We start from the raw sequence: 23400 nt of genomic DNA, 5'->3' as shown, positions 1-23400 counted from the left end.
GCACGAAGTGTGAGAACATAATTGAGTTAAAAGAAAACTAGACTGCAAAGTAAGTCCTTGTAAAATAGACTACAAATTAGGGTTTTAATGAAATAAAAGGCTACCAAGAGATTGGAGTTGGATTACTGGAAGTGAAAGACTGGGCAGAGAGTGCAAGGCTTGGCAGACAGTATACTGTTGTGTCAGAGTGAAGAACTGTGGCTATGCATTTTCTGGACTTTGCAGAGTTGAAGGATGTGTTTTAGAACTGAGTGAAGTGCTTTATAGGGTTGCAACCTTTCCAATACCGGTCATTTGTTGCTGTTTTCATAGTCTGCAAATACCCACGCATGAAAGGAAATCATATGTATTCATTTGTAACATTACCTTTCTCCCTTTTTTTACTTTACTTTATTTGATAATGAAGAAAGGAGAGGCCTTCTGTTGCAACAGTTTATTTATTCTAGCGCTTACTAATCCAATGTGTGGCAATGAAGCACTTACCTACATGGTCAGCAAGCTATGGCATGTGTAGGGTGGGTGGTTGGACATGTTTTCTTTTGGTTCGTGATCCTATGTGGAAAGTGTTTCCTTGTCTTCCCTGATGAACACCAATAATTAGGCTTCAAGTTAATGAAGCTGGGTGTGGGGGGTGTCTCAGAAAAATGCGCATGTTGCTTGGATTTTAGTGGCTCACTGCTATTTTCACTGATCAGATGTAGCTCTCACTACAGAAAAGGTTGGCGACCCCAGCTCTAACTACTCTAACTAGACTCCTACATTCTCACAACTGCCCCAAAATTACCTTAAAAGAAATATAAAACAAACTTACCTTAAGCGACGATACGCAGCTCCCAACCACGAGGTCCCCTCTTCCAAAATTACCTAAAAATGAAAAGGTTAAAATCAAAAGCAACAAAATTCCCCCCAAAAATGCCCGCATCATAAAAGGGGAAAAAAGACTCCTTCCCCATAGACCAGGATGGAGATGTACAAAAAAGAATTCAAACAACTTAAATATATATTTTTAAATTATAAAATAATATATAAAATATTTAACACCAAAATTAAAATGGTAAAATCTATATTAAATATTACAGTAACATAAAACACAATATTAAAGATATATAAAAAATGTTTATGTTAGGTATATAATTTACAAAATATTAAATTAACAAAATAATATTGTGAACATGTAAACAATATAACACTGTTTAACAACTAGAAAATGATTGTAAATTAAGAATTATTTTAAAAAAAGTTACTTTGCTACATATATGTAAAGTATTGAATAAAATAAATACTATTCCAAAACAAATAATATTTTGTAATATACTGAATAATACCCAAAACTTAGGGGCCGATTAGGAAAGTCCACCCTCCACCCTAGCGGTGCTGGGACCGACTGCCAGTAGTGCGGCGGTCCCGCACCTGCAATTAGGATGCCACTGCCACCGTGGCGGTGGCATCCTCCATTCCCAGCATTGTGTTAACTAAATTCTTCGTCTGAAATTAAAAAGGAAACAGCTAAAACCTAAAGTTTATCTGCCTCATGTGAATCTTTCTCCCTATGCTTCTTACTTACTTTCCTATTTTTCTTTTACACTCTTCTATGTTTTATCTTCCTTGGTATCTGCCTTAGTTCACAGTTTCTTTTTCTTTTTGCACACCTGCAATATATTTACATTTATCTGTTAAGAACTTTGGCTCTCTTTTAACTTAGTATTATTTATTTTAATTTGGTATTCTACTTACTGAGTTTTAGGTCTTTTCCTATTTGTAATTATTCATCTGTGTATTTAGTGTTTTCTCTTCTTATTCTTTTCGTGGTGGTATCTTACTCTCTGTTCTTAAGCTACTGTCCGACTTTCTGTGGTAAGTATTTTTTTATCTTATTCTAATTATTTGTAGTTGCTCAAGCGTTCTAACATGTAATGCAATTGTCTCTTCGTTTTTTCAGGACTTGCCGTTACAACTCGTGACCTCTGTGCGGAAATACTAAAAAGCCACTTTCCTCACAGTAAGTTCTATAACTCTCTAGCTATCAGTAATTTACTTCAGTTCTCTGACGTGACAAATATACACTTGTTAACTTAGCTTTGTTTTCTTTTTCTTTCTTCAGATGCTCCTGTAGACGCTGCTTCCTCTCCCTGACGACTCGGTACGAAATCTTCACAAAACTGAGACTTGCTGTTCTCCTCAAACATCACTCAACTTCATTGAACTCGGCTTCCTAACTCACATCTACAGTCTTCCGAATGCCCTTCAATCTTGATTATGAAAAGCCTTCAAACCAACACTAAAACTATTTTTGTTAGCGCGCTCTGAAGTGCGCTCCTAACTCTCTAGAATTCTTGGTGAAGTGCGCAGTTCCTAAGCAGCGCGAGCCTCGCCTAGGATTCCAGCGCGTTCTCTGCCAAACACTAGAACGCTAACAGCTACTCGGTTCTGGTGGCCTTTTCTGGCGCCATTTCCGAGTCAGCTCCACCCATGTACCTTCCATAGCTCGGGGTGTACAAACTTTGAGTCTTCGATGCGCAATTAAACCTATCTGTAATCTTGGAGTCCTGACAATTACACTAACCTATTAAAAAAGACTATTACAACTAAAAAACAAAAAGAACTCTAAAAGAATTCTGGACACCAAAATATAAAAAATTGCAATTCCTACTCCAAACTAGCTTAATTCATGGAAAGTGCTGGACATTTAAACCTAAAAAAGTATAAATCCAACTCCAAACAAACTAAATTCAGGGAAAGTGCTGGACAATAAAACATAGAAATTACTATTACTATTCCAAACAAACTAAATTCAGGGAAAGTGATGGACAATAAAACTCCCACAAATTACTATTCCAACTCCAAATCTAACTAAATTCCAGCTTGTTGGGTCTCCCCTGGCCTCAGGGTGAATACTGTAGCCAGAGGAGTTCATTCCACCCCCATCCGGTATGCTCCGGTTCACAGGATGCAATTGTGGACACAGCCGGACAGATTCTTGCTGGGCGTGGTGGATCCTCCCCTGGGATCTGTGACTCTTGGGAACTACACTGATGGGAAAAAGGCCCAAAACAAGCTGTGCCCACAAACGAGGGGGTCAGCCAGAGAAACTATGAAAACTATGCTTATTACTGCTAGCCTGGCGCCGGGCACAGAGGTCAGCAGAATTCTTTTTTAAGAACTCCACACTCTGAGTGGAGCGCGGAGTACCAAAAACTCTGTGAACTTCGCCAGCGGAACGGAGTTCACCGCACACCGTTACTCCAAACTAACTTAGGGGGTCATTAGGATGGCGGTCGGATTTTAGTCCATCCACCATCCTATGGTAAACCGGGACAATCTGCAATACATATGGCGGTCCCGCATACCAAATTAGGATGGTGGCGGTCGCATTTTGCTTGCATTTTAATATTGCTGCCGATGCTGCTTACAGCAGCACCCGCCGCAAAGCGAAAAAGCCATGTTGTGCATTTCACTGCAGTACGTGGCAGGCACCACATGGTGCCTGCCACCTGGTGCAGTGAAATGTTGAGGGATACAATGGGTACCCCCCAGTGCATCCACACCTACCCCAACACTAGGGGGGCCCGCAACTGGCCCCCAAAACAATTCTCCACCAGCCTTTCCATGGCGGCATCACCGCCAACGAAAGGCCTGCAAGCTCCACCATCATAATTTGGTGGACTGTGCCTGCTAGGCACCGCCACCATTTTATGCCCCCTTATCCGTCCGCCAAGCAATCAGACTGATTGCTTCTGGCGGACCAGTGGCGGACGGTCTTTCTGACTGGCGCAGACAGATTGGGATTCCCACCAAAAATCGAGCTCCAATGATGGAAGGACCAGCACCGCTGTGCTGGAGGTGACGGTCCTTCCGCCATCGTAATGAGCCCCTAAATTCAGGGAAAGGGCTGGACAATAAAACATAAATAATTACTATTCCATCTCCAAACTAACTAAGGGCCTGATTACTATGATGGTGAGACTGCCACCGACAGCCTGTCTGTGGCAGTCTCACCGCCATTGTAAGCATGTTTTCAGCCCTCCACATTAGGATAGCGGGTGGAAGGGGGCGGTCAGAGAGACTCCCTTAGCCCGTCGAACTGTCCAAGAGCACCCTGATCTCTACAATGATGGCGGAGCCTGCCAGGCAGCACCATGGGGATTATGATGTCCAGCGATTTAATGGCAGTTTACCTGCCATGAAAAGGCTGGCAGAAAGGCACATTGGGGGCCTGTAGCTGGCCCCCTTTCTCCCCTCGCCCTCAGTTGTGGGCACCGCATGATACCTGCCACATAGTGCAGGGATATGTGCAGTGTCCCCTTTTTGTACTGCGGGGTGTGCTGCAGCCAGCAGCACCCGTGGCAATACAAAAGATAGGCATTGCGACCGCCGTGTTGGCGGTCGCATCCTAATGCCTATGGCGGGACTGCTGACATTCTGTTGGCGGTTCCACTTACTATAGGATGGCGGACAGATGAAAATCCGACAGCCATCCTAATCAGCGCCTAAATTCATGGAAAGTGCTGGACAATAAAACATAAACAAAATACTATTCTAACTCCAAGCTAACTAAATTCAGGGAAATTGCTCGAAAATAAAACATAAAGAATTACTATTCAAACTTCAAACTAATGAAATTCAGGGGAATTGCTGGACAAGAACACATGAAAAATTACTATTCCAACACTAAACTAACTAAATCCAGGGAAAGTGCTGGACAATAAAACATAATAAATTACCATTGCAACTTCAAACTAACAATAATCATAAAAAATACCACACTCTAATCCAGAAAAGCATATAACTAATCAATTTAAAAATATTAAAACTCCCAAAAAATAATAAACACTAAACAAAAAACAATTACTATTTTGAAACCAAAATAATTAAGTAAACATTAAATACATAATAAATAAAATAATACATTTACCAATACTACTCCTACCCCCCAAAAATATAAAATTATTATATAGTAACCTAAAAATGTTTTTTATTAAATACGCAAAAGAATTCCCCAAAAAATATACGTCAATTTTATTATAGATTTAATCATAATAATAAAAATGCACATAAACCTAAAATGTACTCATTATTTTACATTCAAAAATATATTTTACATTTTTTACAATTTTGTAAATTAATAACATACAACACCATTATAAAACATTATATTGAAAATAATTTAACATTTTGTTTCTTAATTGTTCCCAAATCTTTTACGTTAACACATTTAAAAAAAAAATAACTTTATTGCACGTGTAAACATTTTAACAAATCCAAAATATTACAATCTCATAGTTTAAATTTGCGATTTTTTTTTAAATTATGAAATACACAGTTTTTTGTAATTTAAATGATTTAAAAAATGTTAATACACTCATGGATTTTGACACATCCCCAGATTTATAAAATTAACACTGCTGGAAAGCAGGTGTTAAAATGAGAAATGTTTTCATTTCTCCCTGCTTTTTCAACTTTGCATATGTGCTGCACTATGCAACACATATGCAAAGTAGAAGACGTTTTAAAGTGTGTCTACCTGTAGTATTTTGTACTGTAAGTGTAGCCTTCCAGTACAAAACCTATGGTAGACTCAGGCACACACCCTAGCGTTGTGGCGCTAAGGTGTGTGCCTGGCGCACAGCAGCTAAACTATGTGCCTGCTCCAGGGAGAAGCAAGGAGAGAGCCATATCTCTGCAGCTATGGTGCTCTCCTGCTGCCTCCCTGTCCCGCAGCACAGCATTTTTTGTTGCTACGCTGCGATGCGTGATTTTTGGAGAATCTGGGCCGGTGCTTTCCTGCCCTTTCACTTTGGCATAGGCCATTGCAACAAGGTGACTTGCTGGGCTGCCCTATGCCAAGATCCCATAAACGAGGGCCCAGTGGTGGCAGCTATGCCCAGGTGTGGCAAGTTAGAAGGGCTATCACATTTTCCATAAAAGAAAGCGATCAGACTTGAGGCAATGACTCCCGGGCAAGGATACATTAATGATGTCAAACTGAGGAAATAAAAATTATGAGGCCTATGTGTCCCCTATGTGTTCCCCGTCGTTTATGTGCACATGCATGTATGCCATGCATTTTCCCTCCATGGCCTGTCAACTATGATGCTTATGCTTATGCTATAAACGTGGCCTGCCATCATCAAGTCTCCCATGAGAGAAACGATAAATCTGCACTGAGGCCGACACGTTTTGCATCATGTTTTCCTGCACTCGTGTCATTTTCATGAAAGCCCATTTTTGTGGCTCAGCCAGAGCCGAAAGGAGGTTTCAGGCCTCAGACGCTCTGAGAGCTGCAGCTGCGTATCCTTGGCCTCGCACACTTGGGCCTCAGCCAAAGGGGCCCTGTCCGGAGTGCCAAGACAGTATTGAGCATGGTTATCTGCTTACTCCTACTGAATCACATTCCTGCCTGGAAAAGGAGGAATAAACAAAACCCGCCTGCAAAGGATAGAGCCTAGCCTTTCTGTCTCCTTTTGTGTGATTGCAAAGCTCACGTCAGTGAAAAGCCCATAGCCCCCATGTAAGGCCCACGCAGTGAATAAAGAAATAGAAGCCACATCGGCTCTTGGTGATGGGCAACCTATGTCACAGATCAGTTCCTGCTCCGGACTTTAGATATCAGATAATACAAGATGTGCTGGTCGTCCTGACACTGAAGGCCTCTCTTCCAGACTCCCCGACTGCACAGCAACCTTCCCCCAGTTACACGTCAGTTACACGTCATGCTCGAGTTGAGCACAAGTAAGGCAAAGTTCCAGTAAAGTTCCAGCTGATCACGCAACCCCCTCCAGGTACCCACCCACCTATGACACTCACCTATGACTCATCAAGTGGACGCCCACATGGACGCCCACCTTCACGCCTACTTACACGCCCACATGCTCTTATCTCATTCTCTCTTGCTCTGCCTGAAGCGCTCCTGCTTACGTATAATATTGAATGTATATATACTGTACTCTGTGAATAAAGTGGCAGAAGACCCTTCCTGATCCCTTGTGGTGATGGAACCATTCTCCCTATAACTCGAGTTATTGGAATAAAGCCCTTTTGAACCTGATACCACGGACTCAGCCTCTTGCTTTATGCATGATCCTATTGATACCTATAGAAATTATGAGTGCGTAATACTTTATTTACGACATTTAATGGCGCCCGAATAGGGACACATCTCCTTCCCCACGCGCCGGAGATGAAGGTCCAGTTTTGCCCCCTTCTACAGCCGTGACGGACTTCAAGTGTACACGTCGCGGGTTTTCCCGCCAACTCCCTCAGGCCAACGAAGGAGACGGACTGCGACCAGGCATCCATACGAGGCGGTGAGGATTGCGGATCGTCCCGACCCAGAGCCCACCCTACGAGAGAGCTGTGTCCGAGGTTTCTAGAGATCCACCAAAGATACTCCATTCCCGCGCAGCATCAAGTGTCCGAGGCCTTCAAGTTCTGCTTCCCGGTGAGTTTTCATGGGGGTTGCATAAAGACGGGTTCATTTAATGAACACGGTAAAGACGTGTCTCACTTGTGAGACCGGTATGATTGTGCTGTATTCCAGTGCATAAAGTATTCAAGTATTCAAGTGCATGCATCAAGTATTCAAGTATTCAAGTATTCAAGTATTCAAGTATTCAAGTATTCAGGTGCACCGATTCCACTGTATGAATGTTACTGTCTTAGTCAGGTTCAGTTAGGTTTGAATGTGTCAGGTTTGTATGTAAGTTTGTTTCATTGAGATTTTTGTTTTTGGTTCATTGTGATTTTTGTTTTTGGTTACATTCCAACATGCCGTTGTTTTCAAAACTGCGTAAGATATGTACCAGGAAAGGTGTACTAGAGAAACCAGTTAACATTCCGCCTAGAGACACGCCTGGACATTTCATGTACTGTAAACATGGTTTAGATGCCGTGTTGTTTTTAGAGCTATGGGTGGATTACACGAAGGATTTAGAGACAAAATATAGATGGCCTATCACGGGAACGTGGGACGCGGAATGCATTATGAAGGTAGAGGAAGAGCTATGGAAGAGAAAATGTAGACCTGCTCAGAAGGATGCCATTGAGTTTTGGCGCAAGGAGTCACATAGAAGAACAGAGAAAGAGTTCCACAAAGCAGAGAGAAGTAGACAGGAGTCTGAAAAAGTCAAAGAAAAGAAATTACAGGAGGAAGGGGAGCGGGTAAAAAGAGAACAGACTGAAAGAGAAAGAAATACTGTCGTTGCTGGTATTTATCCCGTCCTTTCAGAGGAACTAGCAAGAGTGGCCCCAGTAGAAAGACCCATTAGAGTGCCACCGCAAGTACCCCGAAAAATAAAACCAACAGCATCCGAAGCGTTTATTAACACCTACCTAGAGGAATCCCCACCAGCATACGTGGACGGATCTTTCCCTGCACCCCCAACACAAGCCCAGCTCCAGGAGCTCGAGGACGGCGGGGAGGGATCCGGGACAGCATCAGGAGGGGGGCCGACAGTAAAAGTAGACATCTCGGAATGTATATATGATCCAGATCCAGGAAAGGGCAAAATGCTCGTGATTTCACTAAGACTTAGACAAGCAGTCGCAGATTTGGAAAAATTACCAGATATGGATAAACATCTAAAGAAAATGTACAAATTCATAAGAACGGGGGAGGGTCCTGAGTGCATAGTAGAGGCCACACAAAACAGAAAAGTAATTATTAAGAACTATATCCTTCGTTTCCTAATTAACTGTCTGATCAGGGAAAAAGACGAAGGTGACGGGGACGTACACCCTTGTTATATAGGTTGGAGTGATCACATAGATGCCGGTCAGCATGATAAATCAGGACAGACAGACAACATGTTGACCAAAATCCGAAAGGCAATAATAGCCTCACACAAAGCAGGACCGGACGGGAAGGCTGAGTCATCCTCTGATGACGAAGCCGGGGACAAAGACAAAGTACTATACGCGGGCCATGCCCGACGGTTCGAGAGGCCCAAGGGCCTCAATTACCGTAAACAGGGAACGGCTATGAAAGAAAGATATTCCCTTGAAAGTTTATTCCAAATTACCGAAAAAGCGGTGAATAAATGGATAGGTAACGATCAGCCCCTCACCCCGACCGAAAATGAATTAGCACGGTCAGCCACCCTGTGGGTGTCCCAATATGATACATATAATAATGATATTGTAGCACAAACGTTCTTGAGCCTTCCACCGAACGAACAGCGCATAGCTGGTGTTTACATGGTCCAACATTTGATTACGTTGTATGAGAGTCAATATTCTGGTCCCAGTCTATTGTATAAGTTGCTGGACGACATAATACTAGACAGGTGGATGAACATGGGTACTGAATTGATTAATGTCATCCTAGACCAGCGACACAAATATATAGTATACGTGACTAGGTCCCTGCTTCCCGCTCCACCCCAGGATAAGGGACAGTTATACGACAAACTGAACCCCCTACGAGAGGTTCATCCTGTAAAAAATGCAAACAATGAGCTACAACGGGTGTATGTCTACACCCCCTTGTCGAAATTAGAGATACTGGAAATGAAAAAAATGTTGCCCTCCCATGATAAAGACCCGGGGGGTTTTCACCGAGAACTAAAAGACATTCTCCGCTTAGGAGAATATACATATGCTGACATCCTAAAGTTATTAAAAGTACTATTGCCTGCTGGTATTTACGAGAAGCTTAAAGAAAAGGACTGGGAGGTGGGAGAGAAAAAGATTAGCTGGGATCTGTTGGAAACAGAGGAAGAAGCCAGAGGCCCGGGGGTTGGTCTGGGTCCCCGAGCTAAAGACTTACCTGAACTCCTTGTACAAGTTTTGCCTAGATTATTAGTTACTAAGAAGGAAGACTGGGATGCTATTTCAGCCTGTAAACAGAAACCAGACGAGGACACAAGCGATTTTTACTCTAGGTTTGAGAAATGTTTTACTATCAATAGTGGCCTTAAGCCCGGTAGCGATTCATATCCCCATCTTTTCGTGAGCAAACTAGTAGAAAATTCCCTACCCGAGGTAAAGTATAGGGTACTGAAGGTTGAGAGTACTTGGCAAGCAAACAGCCCTTCCCAAATGTTACAAATGTTACAATATCACCAGAACAGAATTAGAGAAGAACACGACCAGGAAAAGAGACGCATGAAAGATACAAATATGAAGATGCTGGTGGCCCAATCGACACCGGCAAACACAAACACGAACAAGAGTAGCACGAAACAAATTAGTGGGACCTGTAATTATTGCAAGAAGCCAGGCCACTTCGTAAATGAATGTGCAGTCCTGAAACACAATATAGCTATAGGTAAAACAAAGCCACGTCCATATCCTCCCAAGGAAAATAACACGCATCAGACATCAGACACGTTTCCACCGCCGCCACCGCCTGTCCATGCACCTGCACCAACCCATGCCACAGCACAAATGTATCAGCACGCTCAACCTAACTATCCAGAATACCAAGCATATACATGAAGCAGCCTAGAGAGGGAATTCGACTTGCCCCTTATTCCAGTTCCTGTGGACCAAGAGGGTCCCTATGTACATGCACGTTTACTGGGACAGGATAAAAAGTTTTTGATTGACACTGGGGCAAGTAGAACTACCATCAGTCATTCCGAGGTTCCAGGGGCACCCCTCTCGGGCTCAAAGAGCATATCCCTGGGTTTTTCAGGAAAGCCAATTATTAATGAGGTTTCGGAACCAGTCTCTTTAGGAGTTGGTCCACTGATACATACAACAGACTTACTGCTTACTAAATCATGTCCAGAAAACTTACTTGGTATAAAGACATTAAAGGAACTGGGAGCAATTATCTGTTGCTCGCCAGAAGGAGTGCGACTGTATTTACGTGATTTCAAGGGACATTTTGTAATAAAAGATTTTGACATCAGGCTCCAAAATGTACCACAGCACCTATGGGCACAAGGTCCGACTGACGTAGGTTTCATGAACATTACACCACACCAGGTCACCCTCAAAGCAGGAGTAGTGCTGCCACGGATACGACAATACAAGATTCCACCTGAGGCTGAAGTAGGGTTACTGAAATTAATCGACGAACTCATTGCACAAGGGGTGGTGGTGGAGACTGATTCAAACGTATGCAACTCACCTGTTCTTCCTATTCTTAAGCGAACTGATCCCAATGCATCGCCTGTCTATAGATTAGTTGTGGACCTGCGAGAATTAAACAAATGTGTAGTGCCACAGTACCCTGTGGTCCCGGACATTTCTTCATTATTGACTGCTATTGATGCAGAGGCTACGTTCTTTACAGTTATCGATCTGAAGAACGCATTTTTCAGTATCCCAATACATCCAGACAGCCAATATCTTTTTGGTTTCAGTTTAAAAGGCTGCAGCTTCAGATTCACAAGAACACCACAGGGCTTCACAGAAAGTCCTAGCATCTACAGTCAGACACTTAAACGACAACTAGACAGTATTCATGTGCCTACCACTACAGCACTGATACAGTACGTAGATGACATTCTCATCACTGCAAGATCGGAAACTGACTGTGAAGATGCATCACTCGCGGTTTTACACTTCCTGGCTGACAAGGGGCACAAAGTGTCCCCTTCAAAGCTACAATTCTGTGAACAGCAAGTGGCGTACCTTGGGCACTTGCTATCCAAGGAGGGTAGGCGACTGACACCAGAACGTATTCAATTGATTTCTGGCCTTTCACAGCCCAAGACACAAAAGGAGGTACGTGCATTCATTGGCCTCACTTCATATTGCAGGCAGTGGATCCCCCAGTATGCTTACATAGCCAAGCCCCTAATACAGTTGACGACACAGGAGGCAGCTTCTACTAATGTCCTCCCTTGGACACAAGAACACACTGTGGCATTTGAAGAATTAAAAAGAGCTTTATGTCAAGCACCAGTTTTAGCGATCCCTGATTACAACAAATCTTTTATGCTTTTTGTGACAGAGCGGGATGGAACAGCACTATCTGTCCTAACACAAGATCATGCAGGAAAACACAAGCCCTGTGCTTATTTTTCTAGTACATTGGACCCAGTAGCCCAGGCTTTGCCTGCGTGCCTAAAATCTGTTGCAGCAACGGCCTTAGCCATAAGACAAAGTGACTCGATAGTGCTGGGCCACCCCCTGACAGTACAAGTACCGCACGCAGTGGAGGTTCTCTTGAACCGGACACAAACCCAACACCTGACTGTAGCGAGACTGACAGGTTATGAGCTGACGTTATTTCAACCACACATAGAGATCAGACGATGCAACTTACTGAATCCTGCTACTCTTTTGCCCTCCAGTACAGAAAACGTTCCACCACATGACTGTGTTGAAGTAATACATACCGTGACTAAGCCAAGACAAGACTTGACAGACGTTGCACTCCCAGACCCTGACCTAACACTCTATGTTGACGGCTCATGCATGAGGACGGGGGCGGGAGAATTAGTGGCAGCGTATGCAGTGACCACTGCTACTAAAATCATAGAGACTAAAAGAATAGACATACTGTCAGCACAAGCAGCAGAGCTCATCGCCCTGACACAAGCGTGCATAAGAGCTAAGCACTTGAGAGCAAACATTTACACCGATTCACAATACGCATTCGGGGTAGTTCATAATTTCGGAGTACTGTGGAGAGAAAGAGGTTTCTTGACCTCTCACGGGGCCAAGATACAGCATGGCCCCCTTATTCAAGCCCTTCTGGAAGCGATACATTTACCGACAGCCATAGCTATCCTGAAATGCAAAGCACATACTAAAGCCACAGATACCATTTCTCAAGGCAACGATCTGGCAGACCAAACTGCTAAACAGACAGCTCAGACCCCACTAGACATGACGAACTCACAGGTACCATCAATGACCAAAGCCATGACAGTCAGGGATCCTTCCAGGGATGTACGAGACATACAGACACATGCTACTCTAGACGAATTAAAGAAATGGTCGGAACAAGGAGGGGTACTGACTGATCAGGGTTGGATGACTAAGGGAAGAGCAACATGGTTTCTTCCTGATTCGATGGTACAAGTGATCATAAATACCGCACATAGTCCTGCACACTTAGGAGAGAAAGCAATGTTAGACAGCTTACAGAATATCTGGTCCAACAAGCACCTGCGTGCAGCAGCGAAACAAAAAGTCAGAACATGTATGATCTGTTGCCAATTCAATCCAGGTAAAGGCATTCCGATGGAACAAGGTGGATTCCATCCACCTGACCATCCTTTTGAAGTCCTCCAAATGGATTATATCCAAATGAACAGATGTAGAGGTTACAAATATGTCCTGGTAGTCGTATGTTCACTCACAAGATGGACAGAAGCTTTTCCAGTCCCTGATTATACTGCTGTAACTACCGCCAGACAATTGGTGCGAGAGTTTTTCCCACGTTATGGATTACCGCGTGTCGTATATTCCGACAACGGTCAGCCTTTCTCCTCTGAACTCATGAAACAGGTGTCCCTTCTGTTAGGGTATACCTGGAAGTTCCATTGTGTACGACATCCTGAAGCAGCAGGCCTTGTAGAAAGACACAATCAGACCTTAAAGACAAAACTAGCAAAGATTTGTGCAGAAAAAGGTGTAGATTGGATGGTAGCCCTGCCGGTTGCCCTCTTTTACATGCGAATGGTAGCCCATTCTAGAACAGGCTTATCTCCTTACGAGGTGGTCTTCGGTAGACCACCGAATATGTGGGGCACTCCGATGCCTAAAAAGATTACTGATGTTGATAGTAACATGCTGACAGATTACCTGGCTTCCTTGATGTCTGCACTACTCTCTTGTCGTTCGCAGGTTGCTGCCGCCTTCCCTGACAACACCCAGGTCAAGGAACACTCCATCGCTCCTGGGGATTATATTTGAATAAGGAACTTTGATAGAACGAGTCCTCTTGAGCCGAGGTGGAAGGCGCCGAAGTTAGTGCTATTGACCACGAGGACAGCCGTTAAAGTCGAAGGACGGAAAGGATGGTTACATCTTTACCATTGTAAACGCTACTTCGGGAATAACGACTCTTTTAAAAAGGAAACAAACTATTCAGACTTTGAGCCCCCTTTACTAGAGGAGACTCCTCAGCAGGAGTACAAAGCTAAACTTAGATCTAAAAAGTCAGACCCCGTTTGATCAATTAAGTCCACTAGGTGGTGAAGCGGTTGAACATGTATTCTGGCTTGCATAAGATCTCGGACAATGATAATGATAAAAAGAGCAAGATGAAACACAAATACTGTAAAATATTACGTAGTAGATGTATAGTGACTTTGATTTTTCTATCTCTTCTGTGCATCACGATAATATGTATCAGCTTAATACTACATGCTATTTTTCCTCCTATTGCCTCACTCTTACACTCCTCCACTAATGATACCATAAAGCACACGTTTAGTGATCTGCCATCCCATGAGCTATCATATCGACTTGCCCTGCGCAACAATACCTTTATTCAGATGCTGCACCATTCACATCAGACTAGCAATGCTACAGACTGCTGGGTCTGTGGCCGACTTCCCCCGTATCAGAAGGTGAAGGGAGTGTTGCCTCTTTTCCCTTTTCCGTTCTCCCATAATGGTTCTTGCGGAGCATGGTTTGCCTTAATGACATCCATCAACGGTGATGCCAAAGAATGTCAGGTTGTGGGTCCTGATTCACGCTGAACATGCAGAGACTCCCACCCATTAGAGGTTGATAAAATAAATACCATTGTGCGAAGTAATACCCAATCTCTGCTCTGTGCTAGTAAGTTATGTGCTGTACATTATTAACCGTGAGCGTTTTACTAATCTGAGATTGGAAAAATAAGATTACGATCCCCTGAAAACAAATGGTATATCAAAAACAATTTTTCAATAGGGCGAATTATTGCAGTTTATATGGAATTGGGAAGACTTTTTGTCTTTGACAGCTTCAGAGTGAGGAGAAGGTGGGGGCTAAAGAGCGCAGAATGTGATGCAGAAATCGAAGGCAGATTCTGACCTTGAAGCCTGTAAGGTGGGGGCTAGGAAAAGGAGCGGAAAACGGGAGGTGAAATCACTGCTTAGAAAGCTTCTCTGACATAGCATCTGTGTAATGCCTGCAGCCGAAGAGCCTTGAGGGCCAGGAATAGATAGAAAACAGATGGCTGGCAGCCCAGGCTCAAGCCGGGCTGAGGGGCTATTTTTAGCTTCTCTGATACAGACAGGGCAGCTGAGAAATGAAACTCCAGAAGCCTTCCTTTGTTCTATTCTGTGCAAGACTAGTGCCCCGAGGAAATGTCTATGGAAAACTGTTGTTTTTCTTTCTTAACTACTGTTGAATTGATTCTAGAACAAAAAGTAAAATGATGCTCTTGCTTGAAATTTTAAAGGCTATATGCCTATATAAAAACGATTTTCAAATTCAGACAATTTTCACAGTGGAAATTGTGGCCCAAAGCTGCCACCAGTTGGATTGGCAAAATGATCCAAAGGTTACAAGTATGAGAAGAAAGATGAGATATGCGCCTTCAAATAGGAAATAAGGGTACATTGTGTTGAAAATAGATGCATAACACCTTTCCAAAAAGAAATGTTCGTGTGTTTTTCATTTTTGATTATTCTTGCTGGTCCTGTGTGTCAGAAATAATGCTGCAAGAACAGATCGACTATCTCATGAGAATAGATGTGACATGAAGGGTCGACTAGGGGACAAGGAGGGAATGAGGAAATAAAAATTATGAGGCCTATGTGTCCCCTATGTGTTCCCCGTCGTTTATGTGCACATGCATGTATGCCATGCATTTTCCCTCCATGGCCTGTCAACCATGATGCTTATGCTTATGCTATAAACGTGGCCTGCCATCATCAAGTCTCCCATGAGAGAAACGATAAATCTGCACTGAGGCCTACACGTTTTGCATCATGTTTTCCTGCACTCGTGTCATTTTCATGAAAGCCCATTTTTGTGGCTCAGCCAGAGCCGAAAGGAGGTTTCAGGCCTCAGATGCTCTGAGAGCTGCAGCTGCGTATCCTTGGCCTCGCACACTTGGGCCTCAGCCAAAGGGGCCCTGTCCGGAGTGCCAAGACAGTATTGAGCATGGTTATCTGCTTACTCCTACTGAATCACATTCCTGCCTGGAAAAGGAGGAATAAACAAAACCCGCCTGCAAAGGATAGAGCCTAGCCTTTCTGTCTCCTTTTGTGTGATTGCAAAGCTCACGTCAGTGAAAAGCCCATAGCCCCCATGTAAGGCCCACGCAGTGAATAAAGAAATAGAAGCCACATCGGCTCTTGGTGATGGGCAACCTATGTCACAGATCAGTTCCTGCTCCGGACTTTAGATATCAGATAATACAAGATGTGCTGGTCGTCCTGACACTGAAGGCCTCTCTTCCAGACTCCCTGACTGCACAGCAACCTTCCCCCAGTTACACATCAGTTACACATCATGCTCGAGTTGAGCACAAGTAAGGCAAGTTCCAGTAAAGTTCCAGCTGATCACGCAACCCCCTCCAGGTACCCACCCACCTATGACACTCACCTATGACTCATCAAGTGGACGCCCACATGGACGCCCACCTTCACGCCTACTTACACGCCCACATGCTCTTATCTCATTCTCTCTTGCTCTGCCTGAAGCGCTCCTGCTTACGTATAATATTGAATGTATATATACTGTACTCTGTGAATAAAGTGGCAGAAGACCCTTCCTGATCCCTTGTGGTGATTGAACCATTCTCCCTATAACTCGAGTTATTGGAATAAAGCCCTTTTGAACCTGATACCACGGACTCAGCCTCTTGCTTTATGCATGATCCTATTGATACCTATAGAAATTATGAGTGCGTAATACTTTATTTACGACAAAACACTCACATTGGTATTCATGGGAGAGGGACACTTTCTGCTCCAGATGGAGATGCTCATCTCTTGGTGCTAACAAGACAGGCAATGCTACAATTAATGCAATTTCAGGCTCAAACCTGGAGTTGTAAAGTGTGAAAGAAATATAGGGATTGAGGGGCCCAGTCATTGAACGGTTGGGGTCTCCTCCAGCTCCTGCACCCCCATACCACCTCAGGTGACTGCTGCGAGATGAGTGTCAGACAGGACCTCTGGTGCAAGGGTGAGGTGGTGCTTCATTTACTCCTGTGTTTGCTGGTGATGAGTGTCAGACAGGACCTCTGGTGCAAGGGTGAAGCGGTGCTTAATTTACCCCTGTGTTTGCTGGTGATGAGTGTCAGGCAGGACCTCTGGTGCAGGGGTGAGGCAGTGCTTCATTTACTCCTGTGTTTGCTGGTGATGAGAGTCAGGCAGGACCTCTAGTGGACGGGTGAAGCGGTGCTTAATTTACCCCTGTGTTTGCTGGTGATGAGTGTCAGGCAGGACCTCTGGTGCAGGGGTGAGGCAGTGCTTAATTTACCCCTGTGTTTGCTGAGAGATGAGTGTCAGGCAGGACCTCTGGTGCAAGGGTGAGGCGGTTCTTAATTTACCCCTGTGTTTGCTGGTGGTGAGTGTCAGGCAGGACATCTGGTGCAAGGGTGAGGCGGTGCTTAATTTACCCCTGTGTTTGCTGGTGATAAGTATCAGGCAGGACCTCTGGTGCAAGGGTGAGGCAGTGCTTAATTTACCCCTGTGTTTGCTGAGAGATGAGTGTCAGGCAGGACCTCTGGTGCAAGGGTGAGGCGGTGCTTAATTTACCCCTGTGTTTGCTGGTGGTGAGTGTCAGGCAGGACATCTGGTGCAAGGGTGAGGCGGTGCTTAATTAACCCCTGTGTTTGCTGGTGATAAGTATTAGGCAGGACCTCTGGTGCAAGGGTGAGGCAGTGCTTAATTTACCCCTGTGTTTGCTGAGAGATGAGTGTCAGGCAGGACCTCTGGTGCAAGGGTGAGGCGGTGCTTAATTTACCCCTGTGTTTGCTGGTGATAAGTATCAGGCAGGACCTCTGGTGCAAGGGTGAGGCAGTGCTTAATTTACCCCTGTGTTTGCTGAGAGATGAGTGTCAGGCAGGAACTCTGGTGCAAGGGTGAGGCGGTGCTTAATTTACCCCTGTGTTTGCTGAGAGATGAGTGTCAGGCAGGACCTCTGGTGGAAGGGTGAGGCGGTGCTTAATTTACCCCTGTGTTTGCTGGTGATGAGTGTCAGACAGGACCTCTAGTGGAAGGGTGAGGCAGTGCTTAATTTACCCCTGTGTTTGCTGGTGAGGAGTGTCAGACAGGACCTCTGGTGCAAGGGTGAGGCGGTGCTTAATTTACTCCTGTGTTTGCTGGTGATGAGAGTCAGACAGGACCTCTGGTGCAAGGGTGAGGCAGTGCTTAATTTACTTCTGTGTTTGCTGGTGATGAGTGTCAGGTAGGACCTCTAGTGGACGGGTGAAGCGGTGCTTAATTTACTCCTGTGTTTGCTGGTGATGAGTGTCAGTTAGGACCTCTAGTGGAAGGGTTAAGCAGTGCTTAATTTACTCCTGTGTTTGCTGGTGATGAGGGTCAGGCAGGACCTCTGGTGCAAGGGTGAAGCGGTGCTTAATTTACTCCTGTGTTTGCTGGTGATGAGAGTCAGACAGGACCTCTGGTGCAAGGGTGAGGTGGTGCTTAATTTACCCCTGTGTTTGCTGGTTAAAAGCGTCAGATAGGACCTCTAGTGGAAGGGTGAGGCGGTGCCTAATTTACTCCTGTGTTTGCTGGTGATGAGTGTCAGATAGGACCTCTAGTGGAAGGGTGAGGCGGTGCCTAATTTACTCCTGTGTTTGCTGGTGATGCCCACTGCACGTGTTCCATTAGTCGGTCAGTTTGTGGTCAGATTAATGCATGAGGCAGACAGTTTGTTCCTCCATTTTTCTAAATAAAGCTTTCCTGGACCCAGGCTCAAGTTGAGGCATGATTCATAAATAGTGAAACGTGCAATATGATGTGTTGTGACCCAATATCCAGCTGTACTGTACTTAATTTGTAAAAACATGTAAGTAAGGAAGGCCAGAACCTGTCTTGTGAGAGCAGAAGTCACTGCCACTGCTGGGTCATCTACTCCCACCTCTAAGGCTGACTGCCACAGCTGTCCCAGGTGCCAGCACAGGCCCCAGCTGAAGCAATGAGGGGTGATGAACCTTTACAGTACCGGCTTCCATTAACACAGCCCGAACAAGCGATGTCTGGGGGGGTCGGACTTTTCTAGGGTTTTAACTGGAGTCTCTCCCAAGTAGACTTTTGCAAAAAAGCAATGCTACTGTGTAATTACATGGAGTTTACATGATAGGAGAGCACGTATGCAGTCAGATGATCGAATTTTAAATATTGATATAAAAAAATATCGATGTTTAAATCTCGATATGACAGAACTTTCCCTGTGTTGCATTCACTGGAGTGGGAATAGTAATTTTAACCCCTCTGCTATCCAACACTTTCCCTACTGCTACACTCCGTGGAGTGGAAATAGTAAATTATTTTCCTCCGCTATCCAACACTTTCCCTACTGTTACACTCACTGCAATAGGAATAGTAATTCCCCCCACCGCTATCCAACGCTTTCCCTACTGCTGCACTCGCTAGAGTGGGAATAGTTATTTTTTCCACCCGCTATCCAACACTTTCCCTACTGTTGCACTTGCTGGAGTGGGAATAGTAATTTTTACCCACCCGCTATCCAACACTTTCCCTACTGTTACACTTGTTGAAGTGGGAATATACATTTTTACCTCCCCGCTATCCAACACTTTCCCTACTGTTGCACTCACTGGAGTGGGAATAGTAATTTTTATCCACTCGCTATCCAACACTTTCCCTACTGTTGCACTCACTGGAGTTGGAATAGTAATTTTTACCCACCCGCTATCCAACACTTTTACGACTGGTGCGCTCAGTGGAGTGGGAAAAGTAATTTTTACCCACCCGCTATCCAACACTTTCCCTACTGTTGCAATTACTGGAATTGGAATAGTAATGTTAACCCCTCTGCTATCCAACACTTTCCCTTCTGCTACACTCCATGGACTCCAACACTTTCCCTACTGTTGCAATTGCTGGAGTGGAAAATAGTAAATTATTCCCCTTCATTATCAAACAATTTCCCTACTGTTGCACTCTCTGGAGTGGGAATAGTAATTTTATCCCCTACGCTATCCAACATTTTATTTACTGTTATTGTTAATGTAAGATAAAATATTTTTTTACAAATATTTATTCATTTAAATATTTGTATTTATTATATATATTTTATTTTTATATTTATATGACAGGTTTATGTATATATATGTATTCCCTGAAAAAACCAAAGGTTTTAGGGAAAGTTATAGTTAGTTGGACATTTCACTCGTACAAAACCAGAGAAATTCCCCCGTTATAGTTAGTTCAGCTAACTATAACTCGCGCCCCGCAATGCACTGCTGATGACGTCACATATTACATCACTCATGACATGGTCTGTGATATCACTGATGACATCACTGATGACATCTCAAATGACATCACTGATGACATCATCCAGTGACTCTGTGTTTCTGTAAAGTTTAAATATGTTTAATATATATAGGGAAAGGCGTATTGAAGAATGAGTGGGTGTATAAGTGTCTGAATGGATGATTTAGTAGGTGCATGACTGACTCTATAAGTGAGTGATTAAACGTATCTTACTGAATGCATGGGTGAGTGACTAAACTGTGTGATTGTCTGTATCCGTCTGTCTGTTGTGTGTAAGCAGCTGCATGGGTTTGTGAATAGCTACATGAGTGTCTATATGGGTTATTGATTGGTTGTCTGAGTATCTGTATGGGTGCCTGAGTGTTTATGTGGGTGGGGTGTGTGTGACTCTGTGTATAGATGTGTGAGTGGGTGATTCAGTGGGTGCATGGTTTCAAGAGTGCATCTGTGATGGACTGTATGGGTGGGTGAGTGTGTGTATGGGTGTGTTAGTGAGTGAATGTATATCTCTGTGGTACATGTGTGAGTAACTACATATGTGAAAGGCAGTATATATGTGTGTTTGAGTATATAAATGGCTATAAGTGAGAGTGTGTGATTGTGAGAGTAGCTGTATGGATGAGTGTGTGCTTGTATCAGTAATTGTGTAAGAGCGTAAGTATTTGTATGAGTGATTGAGATGGTGTGTGTATAACTATATAGGTGAGTAAATGGCAGTGTGATTAATTATTTGAATGACTGACTGGATGTGTGAGTACCTCTATGGATGAGTGGTGGTGTGTGAGTATTTAAATAGGTGTATGAGTGCATATGATAGTCCTGTACTGAGTGACCATAAGTATGAGTGACTGTACGGGTGAGTGAGTGGATGTGTGTGTAAACCTAAGAATCAGTGAGTGTGTATGTAGTTATTGCTGTTGGAGTGTCTATGGTTTTGAGAATGGTAGTCTGTAATTTAGAGTGGGTGTATCAAAGGTTAAATTAGGGTGTGAGAAGATGCATCAAATTATCACATGGATTATGTCATCAGTGATGTCATTTGAGATGTCATTAGTGATGTCATCAGTGATGTCACTGACCATGTCATGTGTGATGTAATATGTGACTTCATCAGCAGTGCATTGCGGGGGCGCGAGTTATAGTTAGCTGAACTAACTATAACGGGGGAATTTCTCTGGTTTTGTACGAGTGAAATGTCCAACTAACTATAACTTTCCCTAAAACCTATGGTTTTTTCAGTGAATTTCTAAGGTTTTTTAAATGCTAATTTCTAACTATAACGTGCCTGAAACCTATGGTTTTTTCAGTGAATTTCAAAGGTTATGCACACTTCCTCCCACTGGAATAGCATTTAATGCAATGTACCAAACCCACACATATGTGTATGTAGAGCATGAGCCTGTGGTGTTCTGTACAGGCTGAGATCCAGCAATTAGAGTTTGGGGGGTTAGGATGAGGAGGGGGTAGCTGGGTTCTGAGCGAGGAAGTGGACAGTTACTGCGTCACTATGTAGTGTTCTTTAAAACGGCACAACTCGCCTTTTAACATAACCAGCTCAACTCTGTCCAGTTAGAGTTTTATGTTGGCCAACTGTTTACTGGTGTAACCTATCTCTTTCTAGCAGAAGGATTGGGGAAATCCTCACACGCACACAGAGAGACCACCGCATCATATCACAAACAACAAAAGGGAGCACCGAAGTGGATGTACCCCACATGAAAAACAATAACAGAAATGTCACCACCTCACATGGGAAGCATGACCAGAAGAGACTCTAACTTCTTCAGCTCACAGGAAATGGGTCTAACATCTCCACCTCACAGGAGAAGTCAACCAGGGGCAAATATGAGTGAGAACTGACTCCGACCTTTTCAAATTGCAGGAGAAGCCATCCACATGTGAAGCATGAGCAGATGGTGATTGCCATCAGCACCTCACAGCAGAAGTCAGCTCCCAGTGAAGTATAAAACTGAGGCAAATGCAATAACAGCCTCTGATAGGAGAAGCCAACCACAGGCAAAGCAAGGGTAGGAAGCAGTTCTGGCATGTGCACCACGCAGGAGAAACCAAACATAGGTCACGCATGAATAGTAGGAAACCTGGACATCAGCACCCCACGGAAGAAGAAAAACATTAGTAAATAATGTGGGAGAAAAAATGCTGGAATTTGCAAATTCCAAGAAAAAAACATTCACAGGATAGGCATGAGTGCAGAGCATTGTAACTTCTGCAACTCACAGGAGAAGCCTGGTCAGGAAATGGGTCAGACAAGAGTACCTCGTCGGAGAAGCATGGGTGGGAATTGTGTCTAAAACCATCACCTCACCTCATCAGCACCTCTCAGAAGAAGTGGGCCACCAGAGAAGCATGACCTTTCGTCAGCATACCCGACTCCTGAGTCACCCGTCCCAACGAAACTGTTACATAAACAGACCTACTCTGGATGCATTCTTCTTGTAAAGCAATTTGGATGCACATTTAACCCTTCCCTCAAAATCACCTCTTTACTCATAAGAGGAACTATCACTCCGGGGAGAGATAGTTCCTCTGAGCCTCATGTATCTAGTCATACACCCTCATTCTGCACATAGCACATCTACAAACCATGTTGAGCCCTGGTAACGTCAAAAGCAAATCCCTCAGTCTGAAATCTGTCCTCTGACCATGTGTGTCCTACCTGTAGCAGCATACGATGAATGCAAAAAGAGAGAATTAGTATGGTAGAAACTGTCAAGAACACGCCTCTCTTTAAGTTCCTTGTCATTGGTATGAACATCTTGTTGCTCCTGTGGAGGAAAACAAAGAACAACAAAGTGTTACATAAAATTGGGATCTCTTCTGATCTTTCAACATCAAGCTGAAAACGATGCCAGGGAAATGGTCTGAGCAGCACTATCAGAGTTACAGCTAACAAGGGAACCCAAGAGTCGCCCGGGACCTTGGGTAAGTTCATACATAGAGAAACTGGTATCACAAACAATAATATCCCTATAAATTTAAAGGTACCAAATGGTTACTCTAATCAGTTTATGTTAGATCTGACAGCCTTAGAGCGGTCTTCCCTAAACTATTTGCCTTTTTA

At 43.9% G+C, this 23400-nt stretch overlaps 1 protein-coding gene across 1 annotated transcript in view; it reads right to left on the bottom strand.

The window, feature by feature from the left end:
* The window catches only part of LOC146839258 (NXPE family member 1-like), a 297941-nt gene extending 274847 nt beyond the window's left edge, over positions 1–23094 (bottom strand). Inside the window, exon 1 of the mRNA XM_085650333.1 lies at positions 22996–23094. Coding sequence (XP_085506459.1) covers positions 22996–23094 — 99 coding nt within the window. The remainder of the gene's footprint in view (positions 1–22995) is intronic.
* Positions 23095–23400: the final 306 nt, after the last annotated feature.

The sequence above is a fragment of the Triturus cristatus genome, chromosome 4_1 (assembly GCF_964204655.1).
Source record: "Triturus cristatus chromosome 4_1, aTriCri1.1, whole genome shotgun sequence".
NCBI lineage: Eukaryota > Metazoa > Chordata > Amphibia > Caudata > Salamandridae > Triturus > Triturus cristatus.
This window is presented reverse-complemented; position numbering and strand designations above follow the sequence as displayed.